This window comes from Didymosphaeria variabile, assembly GCF_027946475.1.
Source record: "Didymosphaeria variabile strain IMI 356815 chromosome Unknown scaffold_2, whole genome shotgun sequence".
NCBI lineage: Eukaryota > Fungi > Ascomycota > Dothideomycetes > Pleosporales > Didymosphaeriaceae > Didymosphaeria > Didymosphaeria variabile.
The window spans coordinates 3,092,008-3,119,053 of NW_026611621.1; the positions used below are offsets into that span (position 1 = coordinate 3,092,008).

Consider the following 27,046-nt stretch of genomic DNA (forward strand, 5'->3'; position numbering starts at 1 on the left):
GGACGCAAGTGCCCTTTAGACAACCCATCGTTTCCATATTCGAGAAGCAAGCGTCTGGGTCTATTAAACTTGGCTACTGGAGCAGCACACGGAGGGGTAAGGATGAAATAGTATTGCAGCCAGATTAGGTACGTGTGTATGCTAATATTGTCTTTCATTATCTTCGCAGATCTGTGTCTGTCTATGATGACCCGGGAACCTCAATGAGTTTCTTCTCGGAACTGAGGTAGTACCACCAGTGGTACTTCTCCGGCTTTTCAGCGGGTTCCTGTGGCTTCGAACCCTTCTTCGGGATATTTAGCTTCTTCCTGGCGTCCTTGCAGGGGATCCAGCTTGACAGATTGATCTGAGATGTTTGCACTATTGAGATTTTCCCTGGATCCTCCTTACCACTGACTAGGTCTTGCCAATACTTGTGGCTCTCCTCAACTGTGTCTACCACAAATGAAACGTTCTGATACGTCTCTCCAATGATAGGAATAATATCATCCCCACGTGCGACCTTGTAGTAGGTGAACCAATCGCGAAACGCCTGAACTGTACCAGGACGATACTTCTCGACATCCTCATAGGTGTTGACGAGCGCGGCTAACGGATCCTTCACGTCGATACCCAGCATCTTCCAATCGGTCTCATCACCATCGTTCACAGCAAGACCGCCAAGGAGCTTGACCTGCTTGATCTGACCAGTGTAACCATCGTCTCTGCTAATGTCGAAGAGGTCCATAGGATCCTTATCTCCGGGAAACCCGGTGAAGGTGTGGTTCAAGTTGGGATTCTCCCAGGTTTGCGGGATGCTGCCGTACAGGAATGGATAGCTTTTGTGCGGCCATACGCTCTCAACATATCGCGGTGCGCCGTCCTTTTCATCATGGAATATCGGGTTCAAAGCTTCCGGGCGACGAGTTTCGATTTTCCCATCTGTCCATCTAGGGATCTCGACTACGAAATTGATGATGTTCTTGTTGCTTGGATCTGGATATAGAGGAACATCGTGCCAGAAGGAAATGGGTTCATCTCGGTGCAAAAGGTACATGCGCCAATCCTGCATACATCAGAGAAAGATTCTATTCACGGGATGTGCGACTTACAAGGGTGTTCCTCTGACCGATCTCTCGCAGGCTCAACTTCTCATAATCAAACTCTGCACACTTCTTTTCCGGCTTGGGAGCCTTCTCCTTTGTAATCCTGACCTCCAACGGGTTCGCGCTGGTGATAGCCAGGAGAGCGAGTGAAGAAACAAAGGTCTTACCAAACATGGTTGCTCTCGAAACACAGGATTGGTCTCGCACAACACTGCAGTCCCTTGCACCACCCTTTACTTTATACCATTTCTCCATGACGCCATCACCTTTTTCGATAGTTCAATGCCCCAATTATCCAAGCCACCTCCAAGACGATATTTGAGGCCGCCTCTGATCCATGTACTCACCTGCCCACTGTAGTATACAGACACGTGCCCACGTGTTGATCATCTCCACGCCACCAGGACTATCCAGCAACCAGATGTCTTCCCAAACACACGTGGGGTTCGGACTATCCATTCGCGAAGGATGTAGCGATCTTGGTGCCTCGGCGCCAAGTGTGGAGTGGATCGCAAGTCAGTATATCGGAATTAGGCACTCTAGCCTACAGTCCGGTTCTCCCTCGACGAACGCAATAATACCAGATTAGTTTCCTGTCAACGTTGAGGGATTCGGCAGCGCTCTCTGGCATGCGGCATTCGGAACAGCAAATATGCGCCTGCACGTCCAGTCCTCTGTCACATTAGCTCTCATCCCGCTAAGAACCCTTGGCAAAATGAAGAGGCCTCCAGCACCTGCTATTAAAGATTGCGGCATGCTCTTCTAAATTACCTGCTAGGAGGTATCTTGCAAGACACATAGTATTGGCCTCAGAAGCGAAACTTAGGCGGCTTTACCCTAAAGACAGCCTGTGGCAACCACATCAAGAGCTTACACTACAAAGAGCACCAGTTTCGTGGCGCTCACAACAATCTCCCCACACTATCCAAAGGTTCCCTGTAGGAAGATGGGATGGTTATCGACCTGTGCGGTCCCAGCTCGTATGTACTCTGGCAATTTCGTGGATGCCGATGTTCATTCGGCCATCGATACTTTCCTGTCCTCGAGGCCCGGCTTGCAATAGCACATACTACTAATTATATTATACGGTCCATACTAAGTTTTTAAGTATACGTAATATTCTAAGATTACAACTATACTATATTTCTACTATACTATAGTAAGATCCTTACTATTGTTATTCCTCTCCAAGTATTAAGCTAATTATTATAGATGGTATAGATAGTAGTAGCATTATTTACTACTACACTGTATCTGTATAGTACAACCCCATTATCTAAACGTACGGTAATAGTACTAGGCTGTTTGAGCCGTACTACAGACTGTTGCAAGCGCTGCATCGACGTGCCTTACCACAAAGAGACAATCATGTGCTATTTCCAGCGTTTCCATACATATGTACTGTTGTCGTCTTTGTCGTCAACGACTAAATTGTAGGAATTTGCCTTGTCCCTATTGTCTTCATCCCTTCCATCACGCACACAATGCCCGCTGATAAGAGGTCTACACAATGTAGCGCGCAGTACATATCTCACAGGATTTCTGCCTCAGGTTCTACTCGTTGTCCCAACCGTCCTCGGGGTCCACAGTTCAAGCTCGACTGACAGGTTTCTGATCCCGGAGATCAGATTGAAAGAAGTTTCTACCTCAACTCACAAGTCGCTTGAACTCACGACATTATAGCCATATTAGTCTCCAAGATGGCTTTCTCCGTCGCTAATTTAGTCAGGAAGGCACCGGCGGCCCCCTCCAAGTTCACCTCCACCAGGAAGCTGCTCGAAAAGTACGCCGAGTACGATATCAACACATCGAACATGGCTAAAGGTGAGCGCGGGATCGTGGTAATCTCCCTCAGTGGCGACGAGCCAATCTATGCTACAGTGGAGGAGTACTACACTGGCGATGGTAACAGGAAGAGCTCGAAGCGAGCTAAAAAGGGCCTCGCTGGTACTGCGAGTCAGTATCAAGTTGAGCAGACACAGCTCGCGGCTTTGACTGCTGAGGCCCGGAACGTGAGCTTCGATATCCTTTTCGACGCGGAGAGCCCTGAGGAGAGCAGTCCTTTTTTAAGGGCAAGCTCCCAGTAGTTTGGGAGCTTAGTTCTCTTTTTGGGAAAGAGGAAGAAGTGTCTGACGAAGAATGTTATGAGATGGCGGAGGAATTTAAGACACCTGAGACCCAGAGTGACGATAGTCTTGCCCGACATAAGATCGCTCGAGCATCTAACTCATTTGTCAGGAACGTGGATAAAGTGTCTGACATCCAAGGCTACGAGATGAAGGACCTTGTGGTAGAAGATAAGGCACAAAAGACCAAGACTGAAGGTGCTTCCGCTCGGAGCGAGCCCGCTCGAGAATCTGTGGATCTATCAACTTTGCCTTTACATCACCTCATTCCAGGCCTTGAATTCCTCCCAGGAATAGATTCCTTGAATCGTATCGAAGTGGGCATGGTGCAGGTTGAGTACAGACAAGAGCCGCTACCCCCTGTACAATCCTATCTCTACGACGATGAAAGGGACCTAGAAGAGATCTACAGTGAATATGAAAGCCTTGAAAACTATGTTTACCCTTCCCTATTCGCTACTGACGCGCAGAAGCAGGACAGTTCGGACGTCTCAACTCAATCTTTGAACGATTCCGACTACGAGACAAGGCCCCAGCTCTACCATACCTCGCTTTACGGATCTGAGGAGCGCAAGCACAGCCAAGCAGTCTACTTTTACGATTCTGCGACAGGTCGCGCTATTGGCTTCACAGTCATGAACCTCCTTCTACACCCTCCAGAGCGCGAACGACAACTCCGCCGCGCAGGGGATGACTGCGAAGACGAGGATTTGGAGGTCGCTGAGTTCATCTACGATCAAACAAACGCTGGTCTTGAGGACTTCGTTATGTACTTCGACGACAATCAGCCGGACGGGTTGAACCCTGTTTTGTACGAAGATGTACAGCGAGACGCCGAGGAAGAATTATATGCGGGGAATATCTCCGACGATGTGCAGCCAATGATGTATAGCAGTTATTATGAGCCACCTCGTGGAAGCAAGAGCATCTACCGCGAGCCACCCGAGCTTCGCGGACCTATGCGTCGTCCTGTGTGGAAGGCGCTTGACGACACGATGCTCCAGATCGCCGAAGTAATGACTCCACCTGCGCATTTTGTTAGTTTCTCATGGTCACAACTTCAGCTGCCTGACTATGTCCTGGATGCAGAAGCAGTATTTGATGGCGATGTCTGGCGTAACAACGTCCTGGTAGAGCTGTCATTTCCCATCAGTGAGACACAGAGGACACATCTCCTTAAAGCGGTCGAGACTTCCTCTGCGCTTCCAAACTCTTCTTCAGATGCCGGTGACGCAGAGTCCTTGAGACCATGCAACAGTAAGCGTATCTGCTTCGAGTCCGTCCACGGGTTCGATGTTACGGCGCAAGCGATTACTGACTTCACCATGGACTACGTCTCACAGATCCGTGAGTGCAACGCTGTTCATATGTTGGTAACGCGCGCAAGGATCATGAAGGATCAAGACAGTAAGATAGTCTTCGGATTTGGAGAGAAGTCGATGAACGACATGGCATTATTTGTGCAGGCGCTGTACAAAGCCTCGTCAGCCTCGGCCGCTGGTGCGCAAGACGCAGTCTACATCCTACGGATTCTGCTTGATGTCGTCGTCGAGGTAGCAGGTAGCCTGGAATATGGTCAGCAAGATATTGAGATACAGACATCGGTTGAGCGCATGTGGGAGACGACTTTTTCTTGCATGGACGCTATTGAGAGTGCTCATGAGGAGATGTTGACAAAGCCTGGTATGCAGCTTTTTAAGCAGAAGCTGGCCGACGAAGTAGCAGAAACCGAACGACTTGTGTGGGGCGATTGGTTGCGCAATATGGGAGATTCGGCCGCGGAGGAAGGAGAAGGTTCGAAGACTCCCTCTGTGATACAGCAATTCTCGTGGTCAAGTGCTCTATGGTGGCACGCGAAGATTTGCGAGGCGATTCGGCGCCTTGATGGGCATTTGTCGACCTGAGCATCCTAGACGCTGTTGTCAGACCTATAGGGTGACCAACTCCTTGGAGTTCCAATAATACGTACCCATGAGATAGATCGCTTCTTTGGTAATTTAGAAGTGAGGATGATATCAGATCGTAGTATCCAAATCCTCACGAGTAGTCTAGAGGCAAAATGAGCGTTTGCCAACAAAACACGCCCCTTACAAAGTGATGTGAAGTCTCTGCCTACTATCGGTGAGTTGCTGACGCCTTTCTCGTCACAGTGGCTAGTGTCGCGTCGTGTTCTCTACGCTGCTAAAAAGCTACTCAACATAATAAACACCTGAATCAAAGAACGTTCAGCTATCGGGTAAGAAGCTGAAGCAATCTCGGCTATGTCGACAATCCATGTGTCCGCTCCATAACGTGCGTGATAGAGGCGCTGACGCAAAGCCGCAGATCGTGTTCAGCCGCCAGTGGCGCTATTGGACGGTGAGGAGTCGACCAGTAGCACCACACTCTCCGTAATTATGATGTTCACTGAGTTGTTTTGCTCTTTGATGAAGTCAGAGCCATGTCAGTGGAGATGGCCAAGTTGACTGTGGTGAGATTCGCTAACTAAAATGCATCCGCTTCTTTGGAAAACTCCTATTCAGGGGTGCTCCTCGGTAGATGCCCCCATGAAGATTAGATTCAATAAGTGGGATGCTCGATAAGAACATGCTGCTCGGGTCCCCATGCTGATCTGTAAAGATGGTTTCGGCACCAAGAGCAGCCGTATTGCCGTGGATTACCTCTTGAAGTCGTGTTGCAGGAATGTCGTTGTGGGCCTCGTTTAGTCTGAGTGTTTGCAGGGCGACGGCGACACAGATGGGTTGCCGACGCGCGGTATTGAGGGCGTCTTATTCTGACTTGTTGGGCGCCTGTATCGTTTACCCGTCCGCAAGACAAATCGGAATGGCGCGGCTGTTGCAAATACAAAGCGGGTCTAGTGACGCTGAGAAGGCGTTGCTGGAGCGGAGTGAGCCGGCAACCGTGATGGATTGTTGGCCGATATAGAAGCAGCGCATGTTAGGTCCCTTGTTGGAGGCCCACGGCTGTACTCAGTTCTGGAAGCCGAACATGAGGCTCCGTGGGCCAGGTCAGCAGCGAAGGTGACATGAGCGCATGCATGGAAGACGGGCAGTCGTCGGATGCAAGTGCCCAATGCTTGCATTGTGTTGATGCGCGGTTTGCGCTAGTCCCTTTCCGCGTTGACATGCCCGATCCGGGCTGGCGCATGTCTGCCGAGGTGAATAAGCGGCGGCCCTAACCATCGGCCGGTGAAGTATCGGGCGACAGCGTGCCGTGATTGTGCACGCTGCGACATGACGATAACATGGTCAAGCATTGCCAAAGCAACGAGAGTCGTTGTCCTGCGCCACATTGAGGTTAGATGGGCAGGCTGGAAGCGTGCAAGACGCTGGTCAAAGAAGCAACCGGGGGGATCTCGGCCTGACCAGCCAGGACCCTCCCTTTACCTGAACACACCGACAATAGGGCTGTGGCGTGAGCGTGTGGACCATGACGAACGTGGGTCTTCAAGGCGATAAAAATGTGTGTATTCCACGAGCAGCTGGAGGAGAGCAGCGCTGTAACCCTGTGCAACATCAGCGGCTGGACTGCCCGAAAGGGAAGCGGCTAGGCGGGTTGCAGCCAGGCGCATGGCTTTGTGTTAAAATTAGCCGCGCCCCACGGTCCAGCCGACACCGAGTAAACGGGCGACTCCACAACGCCCTCTCCACTCGTGCTGTTCGCCCACGCTGCTGGACATGCTGCTCTCCAGCCACAGCCCGATAGGGCCCTTCGTTGCCATGACCAATCCAAGACAGGATCAGCGTGCCCAAGAGCGTAGGGCAGCCACCACGTTATTACGGTAGGGCTATGCTTTGCCGACTCTCTCAGCTGCCCCTGTCCAGCGCTATTGATTCACCGTATTCTCCAGCGCGTTGCCTCCGTGCTGTCCATTTTTCGAGCAAATGACTCCGGGCCACTACTGGCACAATGTCACGCTATGCTGCTTGCCGGTGGACATTGCTACGAGGGGGAGAGTCTTCATTTGTATAAAGGATCTGGCTCCTGTCGCCCATCTACTCCCCCATCATCACAGATCAATAATCTAATACCCTTTCCTAGCCACGTTCGCTTTTGCTAGCTACGCCTTAATATCAGTCGTTCGCTCCAGATCGCCTCCAGACATCTCAGAGAACCCCTAATACTCAATTCGAGACAGTCACCAGCACAGAACTTCAACCCCCCTCAACATGCGTTCCGTCTCCATCGCGGCCGCTGCCATGATCGGCGCTGCCGTCGCCAAGCCTCTTGAACGCCGTGACGGTTACAATGCTGGCTACAACCCCCAGCCTTACCCCACGGGTGGTTCCTCGTCTGCCCCCGCGCCGTCTTCAACCCCTGGATATTCTGTCCCGGCTCCTTCCACGACTCCTGGTTACCCTATCTACACCCCAAGCCCGTCCAGCTCGAAGGGCTACGAGACTCCTTCCAGCTCGAAGGGCTATGAGACCCCTTCAAGCTCCTCTGTCAAGCCCTCGAGCTCTGTTTACCCGCATGAAAGCAGCTCCAGCGTGAAGCCTTCAAGCTCTGGCTACCCAACAGGAAGCAGCTCCTCCATGGGTTACCCCACGGGAAGCAGCTCTTCCTCTATGAGTTACCCAACTGGAAGCTCTTCCAAGTCCGAGCACAGTGGCTATCCTACCAAGTCCTCCTCGGAGCACAGTGGATATCCCACTCACACTTCCAGCTCCAAGTCCGAGCACAGCGGCTATTACCCTACGGGAAGCAGCTCTTCCTCTATGGGTTACCCAACTGGAAGCTCTTCTAAGTCCGAGCACAGCGGCTATCCTACCAAGTCCTCCTCGGAGCACAGCGGATATCCCACTCACACTTCCAGCTCCAAGTCCGAGCACAGCGGCTATTACCCTACGGGAAGCAGCTCTTCCTCTATGGGTTACCCAACTGGAAGCTCTTCTAAGTCCGAGCACAGCGGCTATCCTACCAAGTCCTCCTCGGAGCACAGCGGATATCCTACCCACACCCCCAGCTCTAAGTCTTCGCACGTGTGGTACCCAACTGGCCACAGCCACAGCTCCAAGCCGACCCCTTCGGCCTACTCGACTGCTACTCCCATCACGGACACGGTCACGAGCTACATGACTGAAACCAAGACCGTCACGACCAGCACCTACTCTTGGGTGCCTCACTCCACTCCTGTGAGCCACAACGGATACTCCACGTTCTACTCAACCTACCTCACCCCAACTTACTTTCCAACCGTCTACACCACCACGTACGTCACTCCCAAGCCTACTGGCGGCTACCCTGTTGGCCCCCAGCCTCCGCACGCATCCGAGTGTGCTCCGCCATCCACGGTGACAGTCTACAAGGTTCCCCAGTACGAAACAAAGACCTACACCGTGACCGAAAACGGCCACCCGCAGACCGTGACCGTGACCGTTCTGCCCCCCAAGCCTACCTACCACGTTGAGACGTCCTACGGTCCGGGCCCTGCTCCTTCAAGCTCCTATCCCGTCGAGCACTCTTCGATCCACACCCCTGGCCCTAAGCCCCCGGTTTCTACGCCAATTTACCCAACCGGCCCCATTGGCCACTCTTCGGTCCCAAGCGGTACCGGCTATCCAGTCAAGCCCACGTCTTCTGCATGCCCGGCACCCGGTTCGACCGACAGTAAGGGACGCTACAGCTGCAACCCAGCTCACCAGTACCCAACAGGCCAGCAATGCAAACTCATCGACGGCTGCTACTACTTGACTCCCACCGGCCCTGCTTCCTCTTCCAAGGGATACGAGACTCCTTCCAGCTCCAGCTCTTACCCTGTGAAGCCTACTTCTCCGTCCTCTTCCAAGGGATACGAGACTCCTTCAAGCTCCAGCTCTTATCCGGTCAAGCCTACCTCTTCGTCTTCTTCCAAGGGCTATGAGACTCCTTCCAGCTCGTCTAAGGGTTATGAGGTTCCCTCCAGCTCCTCGACCATGGTCTACCCCACCGAGACGCCTTCCAGCAGCAAGGGCTACGAGGTTCCCTCCAGCACACCCGGCTACGTCGTCCCCTCAAGCACTCCGGTGGCTCCCTCCAGCACTCCCGGCTACGTTGAGCCCTCTTCTGAGCCCGGTTATGCTGTGCCCACCCCTGCCACCGGCTACAAGACCTACTAAGCCATAAATAAACCTACTTTAGCGTTCTGGACATACTTACCCACATTGGGTCCCACATTCCTTTTGTTCACGACTTTCCTTGACTTCAACGCTTCGCAGGCACTCTTCTTTCTGGCATAGCCGCGACGTCACGACTTTTAGACTACTGAGTATTTATTGTAATTCTTCATTTGGATGCGCTTGGGATGATGCTTGGAAGACTCGTGGAATAGATTGAGATACGGAGGATTGGAGATGAGTGAAGGAACATATAGGATAGTTCGTGGAATTGAATCCAACTTTAAACACTCCTTATTCTGCAGTGCTTTTCAAGCTTTGTCACGAGCTTACTGCTGATAAGCGCAGGATTCAGACTCCCTCGACCAGGAAAATCATCAGTTATATACCTCAGACCTGTTCAATGTCTATGTTGGCCGGTGTGCCGTTGTCGTCGACAATCGTGTAGTCAGCCGAGTAATAAGTACTCAAATAGCATGTTACTAGTAACCCCTGTACATACGGTTGGTGCATCGGGTCTTTCAGCATTCGAGGTACCAGAGACATGACAAGTCAGCGGAACTCAAGCAAACCAGGGATGGACATAGTGGATAGTTCCACTTGTGTCCGGGGCTTACGCACGTCGATGGCTTGCTGCAGTGGTGCTAGCATCTTTTTGATGATCGAACCATTGTCGATATGCGTGATCAACAACTAGCGTAGCTTTACTTGCGGCATGTCGTGCACTTGATCATTCTATTGTCGAATTACTATGAACGTGTACGTCACCATTGCCCTTGAATCAAACATGGGCCTCTGGGGGCACGAGCGGAGCTTTATGACGTAGTCTTGGTGAACAAGGTTTCGATAGTTTCGGCCACCTAGTTCGGGTTCGCAGTTGCTCGCATGTGCTCCATGTTTAGCTGAAGTTCACGAAACCCCGCTCCCCAATGCACTCGACCGATCGGTGCTGTTCATATCCACAGTAGCGGTAGGTGCTAGTGGATTACGGTACTTAGGTAGGCTTGTCCGGGCTACGCCATTGAAGAATGCGGCGGGGCGCCTAGAGGGGTTACAGGAGGTTGCGGCGATAGTTCAATGACCTGTAGGGGCCTGCGTGGGCCCGCCGGGGCAAGGAACTGCAGTCGCAGTGGTATATCTGTGTTGTGCTATCTGTTGCCTGGAATGGGGAGCAGGACGGGCGCGAGTGAAGACTCTATCAATGGGCCTCAAGACGGCTAGCGTGGCGCAATCGATACCACGTGGACGTGGGGTGTGACCTGGGTGAAGGCAGACACGTAGCCATTAGCATGGTAGTCATCAACATAGTAGATACTATCAAAGACAATTGCGAGCTGCGCTAACGCAACATTGCTTCCATCAAATGGTCCATAAATAAAATGACAATCTGGGTCGCATTCGCCTGTGCTATCAACCACAACATGCCGACAACGATGCTCCGAAAAGCTCAGAATACTGGATGCTGGTCAATTCAGAAGGAAAGCCTACTCCTCATTATCCAAACTTTCCCTTTCCATATAACGCGGTAATCTCCCATTTGTACATAATGAACAGCCATCCTCGCCTAGGAACAGTCAGCGCATGGAAAACACATTCAATTAAGATTGATCACTGACCCTAAGATGGGGATTTTTCCAGAACCTCAAGGAAGGTTGGAACAACATCTTCATATGCCACCAAACCCTCGTGCTCGTCCTCGTGAGGCGCGACTTTGACAAGGAAGACATCTCCCTTATATGAATGAATTCTCTCCCGATCTTCATTGATCCAGCTCCGAGCATCCTTATTCTGGGGTAGATCATCCAAAGCGAAACTCCAGAACATATAGTAGACGCCTGCACAGGAGGCATAATGTTCCTGTAGTAAAATTCGCTGCGTTGGTACGCGCAATCGCTGTCTTGGATGAAGGCCTTTCCAAAGATAAAACATGGGAAGAAGATTATATGGTTGTAAGAACTCTTACATTTCCTGAACTTCTAATCTGTGTATGTCGCGAAATTGGGACCCGTCTCTTGTGACCCAGTACTTGCGCACGTCGGGAATGCGGATGAGAAATGAGTCTGTAGCATCATCTGCTGCGGGCCGGGTATCGAGGCTGACGAGGTGTGGTGGGGTGCCATCGGCAGGGATTCGGGAGCCGGTGATTGTGACGTTCGGGGGAGGTGCATGCCGTGGTAGTTCTTTCGCGAAAGACGAGATTGAGGAAAGCATTTTGTGGACGGGAAAGGCTAGTGAATTAGACTCGCGGGAGTAAAATGTTAGCTCGTCGTTGCTTATCGAAGCGGCTCAGCAGGTGCGGGGAACCTTGGCCGCTGGTGAGATGGACTGTCGATTGTGTCTACCATGGTATCTTCGAGCTGATGCCTATACCTAATATCAGTGTCATGTGACATGGGAAAGCACCGCTCCGCTGCGCAGCGCTGATGCGAGACGGTCCGAAAGGTTCATCGCTACTGCTCAAATGACGATGCTCTTTATTCTGCCTTGCGTTGTGGGTATGCCGATGGTTCTTCAAAGTGAGTGATTGCAAATAGACATAGGATTCTCCCATACTGTTTGTTGCTCGCTCTAGCACCAAGCTGACAATCGGGCAAGGTACTGTGTTCTGGGTCTACTCAGAACACCACAGGTGGGAGGCGGCGTACGGATCCGAGTGTGGGCTTTCCCCCGAGGATTTTACCTGCGTCCAGAGGGTTTTCTTTAATACAGTGCATCGGTACTCGATCTGGCTTCGCCATCTGATGTTCACAAATTGAAGCCCGACCCCAATGCATCTGCCCAGTCCCAAAGTATCCCCCTGATTCAGATCCGCTGTGAAGTCTATGTCATACGGATCCGGCCCTAGCTCAGAAAACATTGAATACTGATTGCTATCGAGAAGCTCTGCATGCGACGATACACCCTCTGGGCCATGTAACGGAGCCGTATTCGTCTCATCAACTCGCGGCCCGATCTGGCCCGTGGCATCAGCAACTCTCATAGTACTCGTCTGTGTCGCTGTATTGTCCCCATCGGAGTGCTCTTCGCTAGGTACTGGGCGCGCGCGGAAGTCGACTTCCACCGAAGCCTTCTGAGCAGGTAGAGGAGCATCAGGCTCGTCAATGCTTCGCAGCATATTTCGGATATCGTTGACATAGATAGTGTACCTAGGGAAGTACCGTAGCAGACTTTGCAGCGTCGCTATAAATGCGACAAAATAACGTCGGGCGGTTTCCGCGCTCATCGTGTAGGCCGGGCTATCGCGGTGACAGGCGTACAGAATCGCGCACGACGCCTGATACAGAATGACGAAACACGCACTGTCTGTTACCCAGGGATCATTCTCGGTTAGCTCGTATGTCGTCGCAACGATCTGCCCAATAGAGAGCGCGTGTTCTAAGCATTTGGCATGCGCGTATGCAACAAGATCAGGCGATGTTGAGGATACAACGGCTTGAGGTAGAGCTTCACGGTATCCTGGGTTCAGTAGTCGGTAGAGCTCGCAATGGCAGTGGTGGAAGTGGAGATGCAAGACGATGTATGTCGTACGCTCGGGTGAGAATGCACGGAGTTGGTAGGCTCGCGGACTGAATGCGAATTCGGTGGGAAGAGATTGTTCTATGACTTTGAGCTCCCGCTCGAAAGTCTGGAACTGCACCAAAGAGCTTTCTGGACTAGAAGAAGTATCCAAGAGCCGTTTCGTGTATTGGAGAATGCGGTTGCGGACATCCAAGACGCGTAGGATGAAGGTGGAAATTGGTTGCTCAGATCTGGTCTCTGCTTCATCATAAAGGCGTGGCGTGCTGACCGGCATATCCAATAAAAAGTACCGATCCAGGCACGGTAGCTGCACTTGCATGGTCGTCGCCGGTAAAAGAATGAACTCCGGTACACCGCCTCCGTAAAATCGGTCCAGCGTGAATAAACACCAAATTGTCCGTCGACGACTTTCTTGTTCGAGGAAGGCTAGTTTTGTGTTCTCCTTGTGCAACTTGAGGAGGTACGCCATACGAACCGCCAACGCCACGTATTGGAAGCTCTTGCCATTCTGATGATTATGAGCATGATATTGTGCCAAAATGATCAGGGTTTGGATAGTAGCAAGGCTGGTCTTCCCCAGACTCTGAAAAACCATGATCTCTGCTAGTTCAGCCCATGACTTGACCTGAATAGCACTCTCATGTGCTGAGGACAAGAAGCGTGATGAGACGCTGCAAACTGCGAGCAAAAGCGCAGTGGATGCAGCTCCCGACGCATACTGGGCTAGCAGGTCGGCTCGATGAAGGAAACCGAAGATTGGTATCGGGAATATATGCTCGAAGTAGGCGTCGATATGGTGTCGAATCACTGCCCTAGAGCACCCCAGAGACCTAGAGCTCATAAGTGGGAGGTGCTTCATACATCGTGAAGCACTTACCTATCCAGGCGCTCCGATGCGGAAGTTGCGGGGCTTGCTACTAACTCACTGCCGGTTGTCGGCGTGCTATGCACAGATTTTTCGACCTCATCCTGCAGGTCCGGAGCCGGTGCATTCGTTGAAGAAACACGCCTGCGACGGCGCTCCTCTCCTCGGTATTGGCGAATGGACAAGGTATAGCTACACTGAAGGCTGAGTTGCCGACAGCGAGAGCAGCTCGGTGTCTCGCCCGAGCACCGCGACCTCTGCGAGCGACAGGTATCGCAGGCTCGTGCACCTCGCTGCTGAGGGGCAGTCGGGACAGGTGCGCTGCCAGTTCCGGATGAAGGTGTAGTTGCCAGCCCCATTGAGCATTGAAACCCCAGTCGTGTGCATGCATCACAGGTGATTGGACCGCCCTGGCAGCGAACCTAATGTGGAAGATTAGTTGAGACCTGCTGGTTATGGAATGAGACATGCCTTTCTCTGTCTGCACTGGGCACATGCGACCATGACTGAAAAGGGGCATTGATGGACGAGTCTGAATGGAGATGACCGCGCCCTTCGTCTCAGTGTGTGCGTGGTATTCGCTCTCCGGGATAGCAGTCATGGTTGTGCGGTGGTGGTCGCAATGGCATCCATCTGCGGTACCAGAGAAGACTAGCTGTGAGCGTCCGTTTGTCGGCATCCTTTCCGCCCGATTGGTCAAAATCCAGCTCGACGGCTCGTTCACGCCCCACAATCACATGACTGGGAAGAGCGACCATGCTCAGGAGCGCGCCCTGTAGATTTCGTCATTACCGATATAGTTGCGTGTGGGGAACATGCTTGACCATCCCTCGTTTAGGTGTAAGCGTCGACTATACGGTACATCTATGGATTGCATAGTTCGAGACGTGTTACGACTCAAGTCAACCTGCGATCTATCTCGACTATCCGACCTTGTAGAATATTCGAGCTGGAACGCTCCTAGTGAGACTTTAATTTAACACGTTGATGATTAGACGGTAGTAGTTCAGTGCATTGACAGCATTGTATAAACAGTCTTGCTTGTCTTAGATGAATTGACAAGCAGACGCATGTCTGCTAAAAGAATGACTAGCATCACACAGTCCGCTATTTCCCAGGGCATCGGACAGGACTACTGGAAGCGCGCCGCCTCCTTCTTGAACTTGCGCGCTGGCACCTTCTCATGAAACAACTTGTCCAGAGTTTCTGGCGTCATACCCTTCGTTTCAGGCAGCCGGAAGAAAGCCCACAGCAACAAGCAAACATTTAGAATAGCAGCAGGAAAAGCAGCCTTCCCCTTGAGATCCCACCTACTCGGATTGAGCATATACGGCGAGATGGTCACGTTGACAATGGACAGGAAGTAGTACATGTTTCGACCAAGCGCTATCGTCTTGTAGCGCAACTGAACAGCACCAACCTCAGCGGCGATAGCGTATGGAATTGGGCCGATGGTGATACCTGAGTCAGGGAAGTGAGAGCTTGTGCAGAGAAATTAGACAGTCACATACCGTAGGTGAAGAACCAGATCATCAAGATGGAAGACTGAACCCATTTGATGCCTGAGTTGGTGGCCGCGTTGGGCGCAAATTCAAGAAAAGCAACGATCCACATGATTGGCAGCATAATGGCAAGGCCAGCGATGTAGATGGTACGACGCCCCATGCGAGGCTGGAGAAACCACGATAAGCAAGTACCGACGAATGCCATACCGTACGTCCCAAGCGTCAGGCTGAAAGAATCACTCGATGGGAGTCCTGCTAGAGTGAAAAAGTACGTGGTGTAACTCTGAATGACGAAGCCTGGGAGGATCTGTCCTCCCCAAGATATCATGGCAATCTCCGTACGGCGGAGGTTCGTGCCCCTGAAGCAATCGATGAACGATCCACCGACCTTAAGCTTGCGCTCAATCTCGATAGTGTGTTGCATCATGGCGAGTCTGTGGTCGTTGTTGACGGCTCCGACAGGTGCGCTATCGAGTCGATCCAGTGTCTTTCTCGCTTCTTCGATGCGTCCCTTACGTATGAGCCACCACGGGCTCTCAGGAGCGAACCAAGTTGCGGCGATCAGGAACGGTGGCCACATCCACTGGAGCGCAAAGGGTATTCTGTAGGACCACTCCGACTGGATGGGTAGCATGCCCCGCAAGACGCCGGTCGCGAGAATGCGGCCAATAACCCAGCAGAGATTGACATAGGTGGTGAGGTAGCCTCGTAAAGCCATTGGAACGATCTCTGCTGCGTAGGTCGGAGTTGCTGCAGCAAAGAGACCCCACATGCAGGCGCTGAATTATGTTAGTGTAGCCCTAGTGCGACTTCAGAAGTAAGACTCACCACAAAATCTCACCTGCGAACAGAATCTCAATATTTGGGGCCGTGAAAATAATTGCAATGAAAGCCGTAAGAATGCAATGGGCGGCGATCATGACATAACGGGGACCAAGTTTGTCGCCTAAGTATCCACTCGCGAAGACACCAAAGATGAGGCCTATCAGCGAGGCGAAACTTAAACCCAGCTGCCAATTCGCGTCGACTTGATATGTGCCGTTAGGAAGCTGCGTGCCGTATTTGCGGTTAAACTGGGGAAAAGCATAGAAGGAGCTGATAAGCTGCATATCATAGGCCTCCATGATGGTGGCCATGGCTCGCGGCATGTTAGTACTACAGAAGGTCACGTGGAGTGCTCACGTACAGATCGTGATGGACCATATGGCAGCTTTCCTGTAGTGCTTGAAAGCTGTCCCGAGAGGCATATCTTTCTCTTGTTGGGTACCGAGAGCGGCGTCATTCTCGAAGCCGGTTACCTCCTTGGGTGACTCAACGCCCTCGATCATGGTGATGTTGTTCTTGACGTCGCTCACTGTGTTCGTGTTGGTACATTCGGGCTTCGACATGGTGGTGATTTCCCGCGTCTGTCAGAGGCGATACGTCTTAGGAAAACAAGCAAACTGTTTCGTGATGGATTTTCTGGAACGAAGGATGGCCTAAGGCTTATGTACAACCAGAATCTCGGGAAATTGTAGCCATGCTTTCGTTTTATGAGTTTGCTACATAGTTGTAGAGGTAATATCTGGGGTTGTGGGGTTGCGGGGAAAAGGCTAGGACGGCTCCGTTGTCAGTGATTGTTGGGTGCCGTGGTTGGCCGCCACATGGTATATTCAAGCCGTGCTTCTTGGCCAGATGGCAAGATTCGGTCTAAAATGAGTCGTATTGGGCTAACACAGTCATGTGGAGAGGTATAACCGAATTGCGGCGTTGTGATTGAACTTTTCGCGTTCGGGCTGGTGCCGACAGGCGCCGGATGCCATTGTGGGAAATCGCCGACAGCCGTAGCGTCGCCCTGCTCCACCTCAGATCCGCGCCTCCATCGACAACCTCAGATCCGTAGTATGAAATCGTGGTTACTGTAGACTGTTCCTGTCGATTAGTTTCTCGCGAATCGAGCTATGATCGCGCTCAAAATACGCAGACTGTCGTTAAGTCCAGCAACGTCTGCCTCATCACTATCGGCTCCATATAGGTTGCAGTAATTATGAGCTTAACAGTCATATGTTGATGGTTGCTGCGAAAGCCCTGATAATACTGCACTTCAGCGCTTCGCCGAACCCTAGCAGTGGTGCAATGTGAAAAAACATTCGCTCGGCTGACTGACCCGTGGCAGACCCAGCTGAAGGGGTGGCATGCGGATGAATTGTTCCTGGACTACATGATAACAGGTGATTGTCCGCGAGTTCTTGCGAATAGACTTGATTGTAACCGAGATAGTTGGATTCGGCGTTGTCTTGTACACAGCGAAAGACGGGTTTGAGGAACAACTTACAGGCATGCTTGAGGCGCTCGCCGGCGGGACGACCACCATAGTAGATCATGCACATAACGTTTACTCACCGAATTTTGTCGGCATCTCAGCAACGACGCCTTCCGGTATGCACGTAGTGTACTGCTATGATCCGAACATTCGACCTAAGTCTTTGACGGAACTCACTTGAGGATTGGGTCATGGAAACGTTTTCTGCGTTGGCTGCCTAAACTCCCTTTTGAGGTCGTAGAGTGACCCTGGGCTTCGCGTAAGATATGTGGTTTCTGCCGTAAGAAGTTACCCGAGGCGTGGTTAACCAAGGGAAGGCGAAGAACATCCGGACGATGACCGCACAATCTGTCTTGCAGGCGAGCGCCATCCGGAATCTAAACAGCTCGGGTATCCTGGACGAATGGTATCTGATTTGCATAGCGGTGCATCTACGAAAGAAGGCGCTGAGATTATCAGGAAGACGAGCGCTCATGTATCGTTGACACCTAGCATCGAGCTGCAGATATCTCTCGGAGGAAAACCAATCTGCTTTAACGCGTCTTTTACAGAAGGGCAAAGTCGAACAAACGTCCAGGAAAGTGCAAATTTCGGAGTGAAATGCTATACCAATCAGTCTGGCTCGATCATCTTCGAGGCCCACATTGGGCTGCCAGACGCGAGAATGGACTTTCACCTGGATGTACAGGGAAAGACCGCGCGCAAGCTTCCTGATAGCCTCAGGGTCAAAGCTGCGTTCAATTTTGTAACAATCAAAAGAGCAGAGGCAGTGAGAACGGAGAACGAAATCGCACGCATTGCTGACGGCTATCGTGCCGATGTCGTAGTCTTCGACGGCTCAAGTCCAGCGATGGTCTGCGTAGCCCACTAAGACCCTATCGCAGGCAGCAATCATCTCCCATTCCAGTCCAGGAGAGATCGACTTGGTATTCGTCGATGGTGTTGTACGAAAGAAGGATGGCGCGTTATCGCCAGATAGTACACTAGTGTATCAATACCTGGTCTAGGTAAAGAGGCGATGCCCGCGATGTCGCCGACATGGAAGGAGATTGCGAGGGAGAGCAGAGAAGCCCCGTGAAGCTGGCAGATTAGGTAAATGTCGGTGAGGGCGTGGCCATTGTGAAGGAGATGTGGTATCTAGATAAATCGGCCTTCGCAGACGAATTTGAGGTGTAGGGTGAACAGATGCAGATATGTCTTGGCTGCAGGCGGCGGCCTTGGGACCTCTTGCCCGCTCTAGGTAGTGTGTGATTATGTAGCGGTAGTTCAGCCATCCTTCATGGTTCGATTCCACAATGTCTCTCGATGTTTTGTTCTCAGCTGATATTCCTAAGATCATTATCTGATCTAGCATATCCGTCACGCCCGCTGCCTTCTTGTCTCTTGCTTACGGTCGCATGGATGTCGTGTGAGCAGCGTTGGCTATCTATGGTATATCTTCGATGCGAGTTCATCCTCTCTTCTTTGTATCGGTGCTTTGCGAAAGGAATTCCCCCACCCTACCATGGTACGGCTTCCCCTTTTTTGTAAGTATTTTATATATCTACTCTACTATTAGTTTAAATACGTTAGTACGCCACTTCTAATAGCTAGGTACCCTATTTTAACGTCTACTACAACCAAATTTAGCTATTCAACAAGATCTACCTAGTAATAGAGTGAAAATATTATACAATTGATGAAAGTTAAGGATCTGTACCATGGTAGGGTGGGGGCATTTTATTCGCAAACGATAATATAAGCCGAACAATGTATGATCTACCGAATGCACAGCAACGTCATCAGATGTCATCGTTCCAGGATGGTTGGCGTGGTAGGAGCGACTCGGGTCCCATGTTCCTGCCTACACGACGCAGAGTGCTTGCCTGGTAACGTAGGCCCGCCAAGGGACATAGATAGAGGAAAATACTCGTTTGCTTCAGCAGTGATATTCTTAAAACCTCACTTCCACAACGCTCATAGAGTCATCGCATTTTTTGCAATGCACCTTCCTTGCCTTAGAATAAAATTGCTGAAGAGCCACGCATCGCTCGCCATTGCCTGCGCTAGTTGTGTATTCCTTCTTGTTGTCACGGGCTTCATCTTGGATACGCGTCCTAGCGGATATTCCATCCCGTCATTCTTCGGTGGGCGGCCCCTCCCATCCGAACGTGACCAAGCTCCCACCCCATCACCCCCAACAACACAGCACGCGAACGAGAGCGTCGCAAGCCAAGCGCCAATTCCTCTGGAGGTATTACAAAAGTTCTCAAAATTCGATGGTTATGGCCTTGCCTCATCAGAATGCGACGCAGAATTTAAAGTCCTATTCGGGGAGATTGAGCGCTCAATGACACACAGGAAGAGTATTGGGACTGTGGCTTCGTCGGATATCAGTCTGCATTGGAAGAAGGACGGTGCTGTGAGGGCGATGATTTGGAGGCAAAAGGTACTGGCAACTACACATGCTAGTAGACCGGGTATTGACCTCCGGATAGCTCTTCATTCTTGAGGCCAAACTCGACGATGACTACTATCCTTCACGCGTGCTTTCTGTTCTGCACCAGATCGATCGCGCCATCATCGCAAGCCCAGAACCGGTTCCTGACATCGAATTCTCTATTGTCATCACAGATCTACCCGATGAACACACCACCGAAACGCATTCACATCACACTTTCTGGGCACTTTCTAGGCTACCACATGACAGAAACATATGGCTGCTCCCGGATTTTGGTTATTGGTCATGGCCGCTAGACCTCGTGGGCTCGTATGAACAGATCCGTGTCGAGATGATACAGAACCAGTTGGCGTGGGAAGACAAGGTTCCGAAGATGTTATGGCGAGGTGCGTTGAAGACGAATAAACTACGTCAGACCATGTACTGGGCCACACGAAACAAAGTTTGGGCCGACGTCGAAGAGGTCAAGTGGCAGAACAGAACCGAGGTTTCGGCAGGTTCCACTGCGTCGGCAATTTCAATGGTGGACCACTGCAACTACCAGTACCTCATGCATACTGAGGGGAGAAGCTACTCCGGTCGTGGAAAATATCTCCTTAATTGCGGCTCGGTAGTCATCATGCACAAGAGCGAATGGATTGAGCCTCAACAGGATGTCTACGTCAAGTCTGGTGCTGATCAGAACATCGTCGAGGTTGAGCGCGACTTTTCTGACCTAGACGGGAAGATACAGCAGCTTTTGAAGGACCCCAAGCTTGCAAGATCGATTGCGAAGAACAGCCAGAAGACGTTCCGGAACAGGTACCTGACGCCAGCAGCACAGGCGTGCTACTGGAGGAAGCTCTTCCGTGCCTGGGAAGAAGTGAGCTTCCGACCAGAGCCATTCGAAACAGTCAATGGAAGAGCAAGACTGCGCGGTATCCCGTTCGAAACCTTTGTGTAAGTGTAATCACGACTGAACACAATGGAAGGGTCATGATTGATTTCGATGCAGGATCAAAGCACTGTCTAAGCCTACCGCAGAGTGCCCATTCTGGGAGAAGCTGACCTTTCAGTGCTGATGATCTAACCCTCAAGCATCGTTGACGGCAATATGAGAATAAATGCAACTCACTCATACCGCGAGAACTGCGCGCCAGGTGGAAGAAGATAACGCAAACGAAACGAGTTACGTAAGATGTATCGGGCAGAATCATCAATTTCCTATGGACAGAGGAGCTACGGTAGTCAAAGGCCTAGGGCAGTGCGAAAGGAGCGCGCGACTGGAGCATGCATCTTCGGGAGAAGAAGGCGTCGGCGGGATCGCACTCGGGCAATCATCCAGGTGCCACGAGAAGCCGTATATCCAAACGATCCGAGGGTCCTCGCATTGTCATATTAGCTGAAAATTATACGAAGGTATCCTCATCCAGCTATGTCGACTGGCCCTTCACGATCTAAAGCTGTCGAACGGTCTGTATTTTCTTGACTATATATCACTCTCACAAGCACATCAGTTGAAGGTATGAAGTTACCTGTCAAGGCCGATTGACCCAGTAAGGGCGGTGGGCAGGTAGTATGACGTGATATTGATGCTACTCATACATTTATTAGGCCTCTCTCATCAGCTCAGAGCAACGTCCGGTTGCAAGGCCGCTGGAACGCCTTCGTGGTGTTGTCGTTGAGAGGCGGGCCAAGCATTTCCCATCCGGAATAAGATGGGCCCCACCCGCTTGACTGTGATTGGCAGGAGCCGGACGATGCTTGTCCCCACGTGCCCTGCTCCTCTTCAGCAATTCATTCACATTCTGGCGGCATCTTCGTTTGCCATGGGCTCGCCTCTAGTTTCTTTCCTATATAAGAGATGCAAGCTGCGAGATGCGTGTCGATGTACGCGGTCTGCTTCGTCTGCACAGCCTTCACACTCTCTCAATTGTTCGGAACAGACATGCGGGTTCCTAGGGCTCTTATTTCAGGCTGGCTCCCCTTAGCTGCTGCGCAGAACTCAACGTTAGATCTCTCCTGGCATCCGCCTAACAAGACCTGGATCAATGACTTGAACCAAATCCTGAACGGCTCCGGAACCCATGGCTTCTACTTCAATGGCTCTGCTCTGCCGTCGACCGTTCCCTATGGGAGCTATAACTGGTGCAACATGCCGTAAGCCATGTATTTGCCCACCCTGTCTTGACTCGCACTGACGCGCCTTAGCCATGTACGACGTGAAGAGTACCCTAAACCAAGCGAAGAAAACACGCTGCAATACGTCGAGGTGTAATTGGGCCCCCTGCACCATTGTGCGCCATACCAAGCTAACGCAGATCGCAGCATTCACCGCCACCACAAGAGGACGCCTTACGCCTCGAATACTTTTCCAAAAGAAAGTTACAGGTGGGACTGCAACGATGAGGGACTGTTCTATTATGGTCAGCCTCTGAACCCTGCGGGCAATACTTCCGCAAGCGCATTCTGGAGCGTCTTCACTTCGGACACGAACCCATTTGCACCCAACGGTTTCAATGGTACCTGCCAGTTCCCGCAGATTTCCAGGGAAGGTCTCGATGACTCCTGGCAACATGGTCAAGATTTATTCGGCGTGTACCACGACCTTCTTGGCTTCCTCCCCAACGAGATCGGCGACAAAGTAACGTATCGCGTGACAAACAACGTGATCACGAGTCAAGTCGCTGGCATGCTCATTGACGGCATGTACTCTCCAGAATCTCCGACACCTCTTCGCATTCAGCCGACAGGCATAGACTCTCTGGAGCCCCAGTATTCCTGCCCTGCCGCCTCATCTCTGTACTCGTCGTATGGCGTAGGCGGTACTGCGGCGAACTGGACCAAGCACCTTACCGAAGCCAAACCACTCTACAACTCATTGGATGCCATTTCTGGAGTTGCAAGTGACTCAACAGACTGGCACAAGTCGTTCGACCATTACTACGATAACCTTTCTGCTCGTCAGTGCCACGCGAAACCTCTACCTTGCATCATCAACGACCCTTCCAAATGCGTGACGCAAAAGCAAGCAGATACTGTGTACAGACTGGGACAGTACGAGTACTCTTTCATTCACCGCGACTCGCCTCAATCACTCCAAGCAGCCGTGGGATCGTACGGCGTGTGGCTCGCGGAGCTAGCACAGAACATCCGGGACTTTGCTTCAGGAAAGTCGCCTGTGATTTACCGGCACAACGTCGCACACGATGGGAGCGTGTCTAGACTCTTGAGCATTTTGCAGGTAGATGTCATGGTGTGGGTGGGCATGGGGTCCGAAGTCGTCTTCGAAGTCTACTCGAGAGGCTATGGCGAGAAGAAGTACATCCGGATCCTTTGGGGTGGGCAGATCTTGCAAAGTTCCAGTCCAACGCTGGGCAAGGTCGATATGCTGGACCTCGATGTGTTCTTGGATTACATCGAGGGGTTAGTAGGTTCGAAAGCGAGCAAAGTGGTAGACTATTGTGACTCGTAGTGTATTTGCGGATTGACAACGCTGCCTGTTCGCACGATCAAAGTAATACAATCGAGATGGATCCGTGTACTTCAGCTATCTAAGTGTTCAAACACCTAACCCGCTGGCCGGATGCACTTGATAGTTGTGGAACCCTTTCCATGACAAACCGAACAGGCATAACCACCCCGTATCCTTGATGTTCGAACTGATGCCGTCTTTCGTGCTCGCCCACCCTGCTGTAGCTTCCTATATAATACCGTTAGCAAGTGTCCCCACGTTACACACAGGTAAACAACAACCCACTTCGATGTTCTACCGCAAGTAGGAGGTTACGGCAAAGTTCACTTCGAACCATCGCCCTTCTTGCCGCCATCAACCTTGCCAGCGCCATCCTCCGTTGTGAAATCGGCATGGCTGGCGCTATCAGCACCAGTTGCCTGTCCCTCTTGAGTCTCCTTCAAGAACTGCTCGAGCGTGATATGGTCCGAGTTCTTCGCCTTGCTCGCCTCAGCCTTCTTGGCCTCCTTGGAGTCATCGCGGGGCAGCTTCTTCTCCTGCAACTTGGAGTTCGAACCCGTATTATTGGGCGTTGAGGACATGGTGGAGTTCTTGTGACGACTCGAGTCAAGTTGGGCGGGTGGGTGGTAACAGATGCCTTTGACGGGCTTGGCGTGATCTCGAGGATTTGATAGGTGATCTGTGTCAATTAGTCGAGCTCGATCGGAATGCTTTGGGGATTGTCGAAGTGGAGAGTACAAAGGTCGAGGACAGGCGTGAACTTATACGCACTGTCAAGGCAGATGGCGTTGTCGCAGACGAACTATCTACAATGGCGTGGCTAGGCACAATAGCAGAGCAAACGATCACAATAGCAAGCGCTGAGAGTTCGTCTCGTCAATACGAACGACGAGAGTGTAAGGTGTGGCTGCCTGGGCGAGTGAATGGTAGTAGTCAATAGAGCGAGCGCAACAGCGAACAGGCAGCATGTGCGAATAACCACGTGGTATTTTAACCTTTTACCTACCAAATCTCGGGTGGCAGTAGCGCTCAAGTATGTGAATTCAGAGGTCGAGTGTAGGAAGGCTTCTTTCGAGATGGGATATGATGAGGCGGAGGCTATGTGGGTATAACAAAACTTGAGGTCCTTGTCGCCGGCCCGCAGCGGAAAGGACAAACGATATAAAAAGCAAGCACAAGTGATGGGTGTAATCAGACGAGGTTGTAATCAAAGAAATGACGCAATGGCCGACACTACAAGCTGAATTTCTAGGTGCCGGACCCTACCTCTGATATCAAGTATTCAACAAGGGTATAAGTCCACAGCCTAGAATGGCTTACTCCATAATACAAACGGTTATAGCCTGACAGTCTATGGCCGAAAATCATACTGATGCGAGAGCACGCCTAAGCGTTTCACTTTCAAATTTCAATGGCGGCCACTGTGGGCTGATTGTGCATCATACTATGACATAAGAACTATCGAGCTTTGAGACTATAACCTTCCTACCTAAACACGACAGCATTACGCTGTGTCATCTCGGCTACGCAGTCGCTTGGGTTTGTAATCTTTGTTAGACCTCGTCTTCCCTCTCCGATCGAAGGTCATGGTGCTTGCAAGTTCGCGGTCTTCGGCAGATATGCGCTTGGGCTTTTTGATCGCGCTCTTTGTAGGCGTGGCCTTCTTGCTTGGAGTTGCCTTCGTGGCTGGCTCAGGCTCTTCTCCCGCGAATTCGACATGCGATGAAGACACAGGACTTTTCTTCTTGGTCCCCCTGAGCTTCTTGGCCTTCTTGCTCGACTCCTTGAAGTCCAAATTCTCATCTCGCTTCCTCTTCGTGGGAGTTACAGGACTTTGCCCGGGTCTGTAACTCGGGTCTGTAGAACCCTTATGAGAGCGTTTATGTGGACGTTTAGCAGACCCAGGATCATTCAGATCGTCGATCTCTGCCTCGAGGGTCGACCTGTCTGGAGTTGTTGGCGAACTGACATCTTGGCTTTGGCGACGCGGAGGATGATAAGACGGATCATGTGGCTTGCTGGCAGGGCGGACCCGCTTCCGTCTTGCAGGCTCAGCATTGACGAGATCGTTGGTATCTTCCTTGAGAGTTGAATAATCCAGGATGGTTGGTAGTTCTGCATCATGACTCTTGTGACGCGGAGGATATGATGGGTCTTGCGGCTTGTTAGGGGTGCGGTCTTGCTTCCGTTTGACGAGCGTAGGGCCAGCCGATGGCCTTGCTGTGGCTCGCGTCTCGGGGGTGGGAGTAGTAGCGAGAGCGGCTCTGGTCCGAAGCACTGCCTTCTCGCGCGGACTGAGCGTCTCGGACTTGTCTCTGCGGGCCGCTGCCTCGCGCTTGCTATTGAATTTCCTCAAATTCGTCTCAGGAAGTCGTGGTCGTGAATAACTTGAAGACTCCCACCGCGAGCGTTGTGAGTGCGTATGAAGGCCCTCGTTGGGAACCTCGATGACTGGCACCTCCCACTTTCCCTTGCCTTCGCTTATGCGTCGCCCCTCGCTAGCTTGACCACTCGAAGCTCTAGTCAGCTTTGTGAAGGGTTTGATGAAAACTTCGCTGACGAGGGGTAGTATCATACGAGGAGCGTATTTCTTGTCCCCTTGCTGCGCATCAGAATCCTGCAATCCATTATTAAACGCCCTTAGTATGGAAGGCCACAATCCCTGTATCCTAGCATGTTCTTCTTCGTTACGAGACCAGGCATATGAGCGACCAGCCGGCAGCTTGTACTGGGACCCAGAATCGTAGATGTCGGTTCGTTCGAAATCCCGTGGGCCCTCGAGCTTCTTGGGAGACCTTCCCCAATACCCAACAAGATCGTAGTTGATCTTTGCGCTTTCCCACTTCTCTGTGTAGGGTGTCTCACCGATGGATAGAATAGGTGGTAGATCTTTGTACCACACTTCCGGGTCATTGTTCGGTCCGCCGTACAAGAAGCATTTCTCGATCACATCGTCGTCAATTGAGGTACGAACGTTTCCTGAAAAGCGCACTTGCTCCTTGTCCTTGCTGGGAGCTTTCGAAGAATCCAAGGTTTTCATTGTCTTGATGATCGGTCGGGGTGCTGAGGAACTAGCAACGACGGTGCGTTCGTCCTTGTCCAGTATTATGGATGGCGCGGCGGCAGAAACATCTACACCATGAACCTCGAGCTCGTTATCAACGTCCATGCCCTTGTAGAGCGCCTCGATGCTCGAATCGCTGTTGAAGTCCAGCGAGCTCTCTTCTTGGTGGATGGCCTGTACATCGTCTTGGACTTCTCGAGTCAGAGATCGTAAGCGCCGATAGAGGCTGGGATCGAAGGATTTGCCTTGTGCCGGGAGCTGCTGTAGTATATGTTCGTCGATCGCTTGAATGCGGGCAATATACAATTCGATCGGGTCGCCACTGCCCTCGGTTACCAGGTATTGAATGGCCTTCTGAAGCCGCTCGTCGTTGAAATCTCGGTCGGTCATATTGTTAACCTGAGTATGGTCTGTAGGTCACCGTGTTGCGTTGTCTTCGTCGTGTGGGATATTGAACAACTGAAGTGTATCAGCATAATGCCACATGTTATTAGATCCGATCATACATACGCGAGATGTTAACTAAATTTCGAGAGAGAATGTATTCACACAAGCCGTCTGGAGGGAGTTTATGTACTGGGGGCGCGGTGG

The 27,046-nt window shown here is 51.5% G+C and overlaps 8 protein-coding genes across 8 annotated transcripts; 4 read left to right on the plus strand and 4 right to left on the minus strand.

The window, feature by feature from the left end:
* Positions 1-181: 181 nt before the first annotated feature.
* N0V89_002718 (uncharacterized protein) lies at positions 182-1,259 on the minus strand (the record flags this gene model as incomplete). Its single annotated transcript, XM_056211525.1, has 2 exons — positions 182-1,045; positions 1,092-1,259. The coding sequence occupies 2 exons, from the start codon at positions 1,257-1,259 to the stop codon at positions 182-184; spliced, it is 1,032 nt and encodes a 343-aa protein (XP_056074998.1).
* Positions 1,260-2,785: 1,526 nt separating this feature from the next.
* On the plus strand, positions 2,786-5,115 carry N0V89_002719 (uncharacterized protein; the record flags this gene model as incomplete). The annotated part of the gene is made up of 2 exons (XM_056211526.1): positions 2,786-3,097; positions 3,145-5,115. The coding sequence occupies 2 exons, from the start codon at positions 2,786-2,788 to the stop codon at positions 5,113-5,115; spliced, it is 2,283 nt and encodes a 760-aa protein (XP_056074999.1).
* A 2,265-nt stretch (positions 5,116-7,380) lies between these two features.
* Positions 7,381-9,309, plus strand: N0V89_002720 (uncharacterized protein; the record flags this gene model as incomplete). Its single annotated transcript, XM_056211527.1, has 1 exon — positions 7,381-9,309. The coding sequence occupies one exon, from the start codon at positions 7,381-7,383 to the stop codon at positions 9,307-9,309; it is 1,929 nt and encodes a 642-aa protein (XP_056075000.1).
* Positions 9,310-14,822: 5,513 nt separating this feature from the next.
* Positions 14,823-16,583, minus strand: N0V89_002721 (uncharacterized protein; the record flags this gene model as incomplete). The annotated part of the gene is made up of 4 exons (XM_056211528.1): positions 14,823-15,151; positions 15,202-15,974; positions 16,024-16,333; positions 16,382-16,583. The coding sequence occupies 4 exons, from the start codon at positions 16,581-16,583 to the stop codon at positions 14,823-14,825; spliced, it is 1,614 nt and encodes a 537-aa protein (XP_056075001.1).
* Positions 16,584-19,941: 3,358 nt separating this feature from the next.
* N0V89_002722 (uncharacterized protein) lies at positions 19,942-20,880 on the plus strand (the record flags this gene model as incomplete). Its single annotated transcript, XM_056211529.1, has 2 exons — positions 19,942-19,947; positions 19,975-20,880. The coding sequence occupies 2 exons, from the start codon at positions 19,942-19,944 to the stop codon at positions 20,878-20,880; spliced, it is 912 nt and encodes a 303-aa protein (XP_056075002.1).
* A 984-nt stretch (positions 20,881-21,864) lies between these two features.
* On the plus strand, positions 21,865-23,391 carry N0V89_002723 (uncharacterized protein; the record flags this gene model as incomplete). The annotated part of the gene is made up of 3 exons (XM_056211530.1): positions 21,865-22,076; positions 22,128-22,190; positions 22,245-23,391. The coding sequence occupies 3 exons, from the start codon at positions 21,865-21,867 to the stop codon at positions 23,389-23,391; spliced, it is 1,422 nt and encodes a 473-aa protein (XP_056075003.1).
* Positions 23,392-23,714: 323 nt separating this feature from the next.
* On the minus strand, positions 23,715-23,972 carry N0V89_002724 (uncharacterized protein; the record flags this gene model as incomplete). The annotated part of the gene is made up of 1 exon (XM_056211531.1): positions 23,715-23,972. One exon carries the CDS (start codon positions 23,970-23,972, stop codon positions 23,715-23,717), a length of 258 nt encoding a protein of 85 aa, XP_056075004.1.
* Positions 23,973-24,895: 923 nt separating this feature from the next.
* N0V89_002725 (uncharacterized protein) lies at positions 24,896-26,845 on the minus strand (the record flags this gene model as incomplete). Its single annotated transcript, XM_056211532.1, has 1 exon — positions 24,896-26,845. The coding sequence occupies one exon, from the start codon at positions 26,843-26,845 to the stop codon at positions 24,896-24,898; it is 1,950 nt and encodes a 649-aa protein (XP_056075005.1).
* Positions 26,846-27,046: the final 201 nt, after the last annotated feature.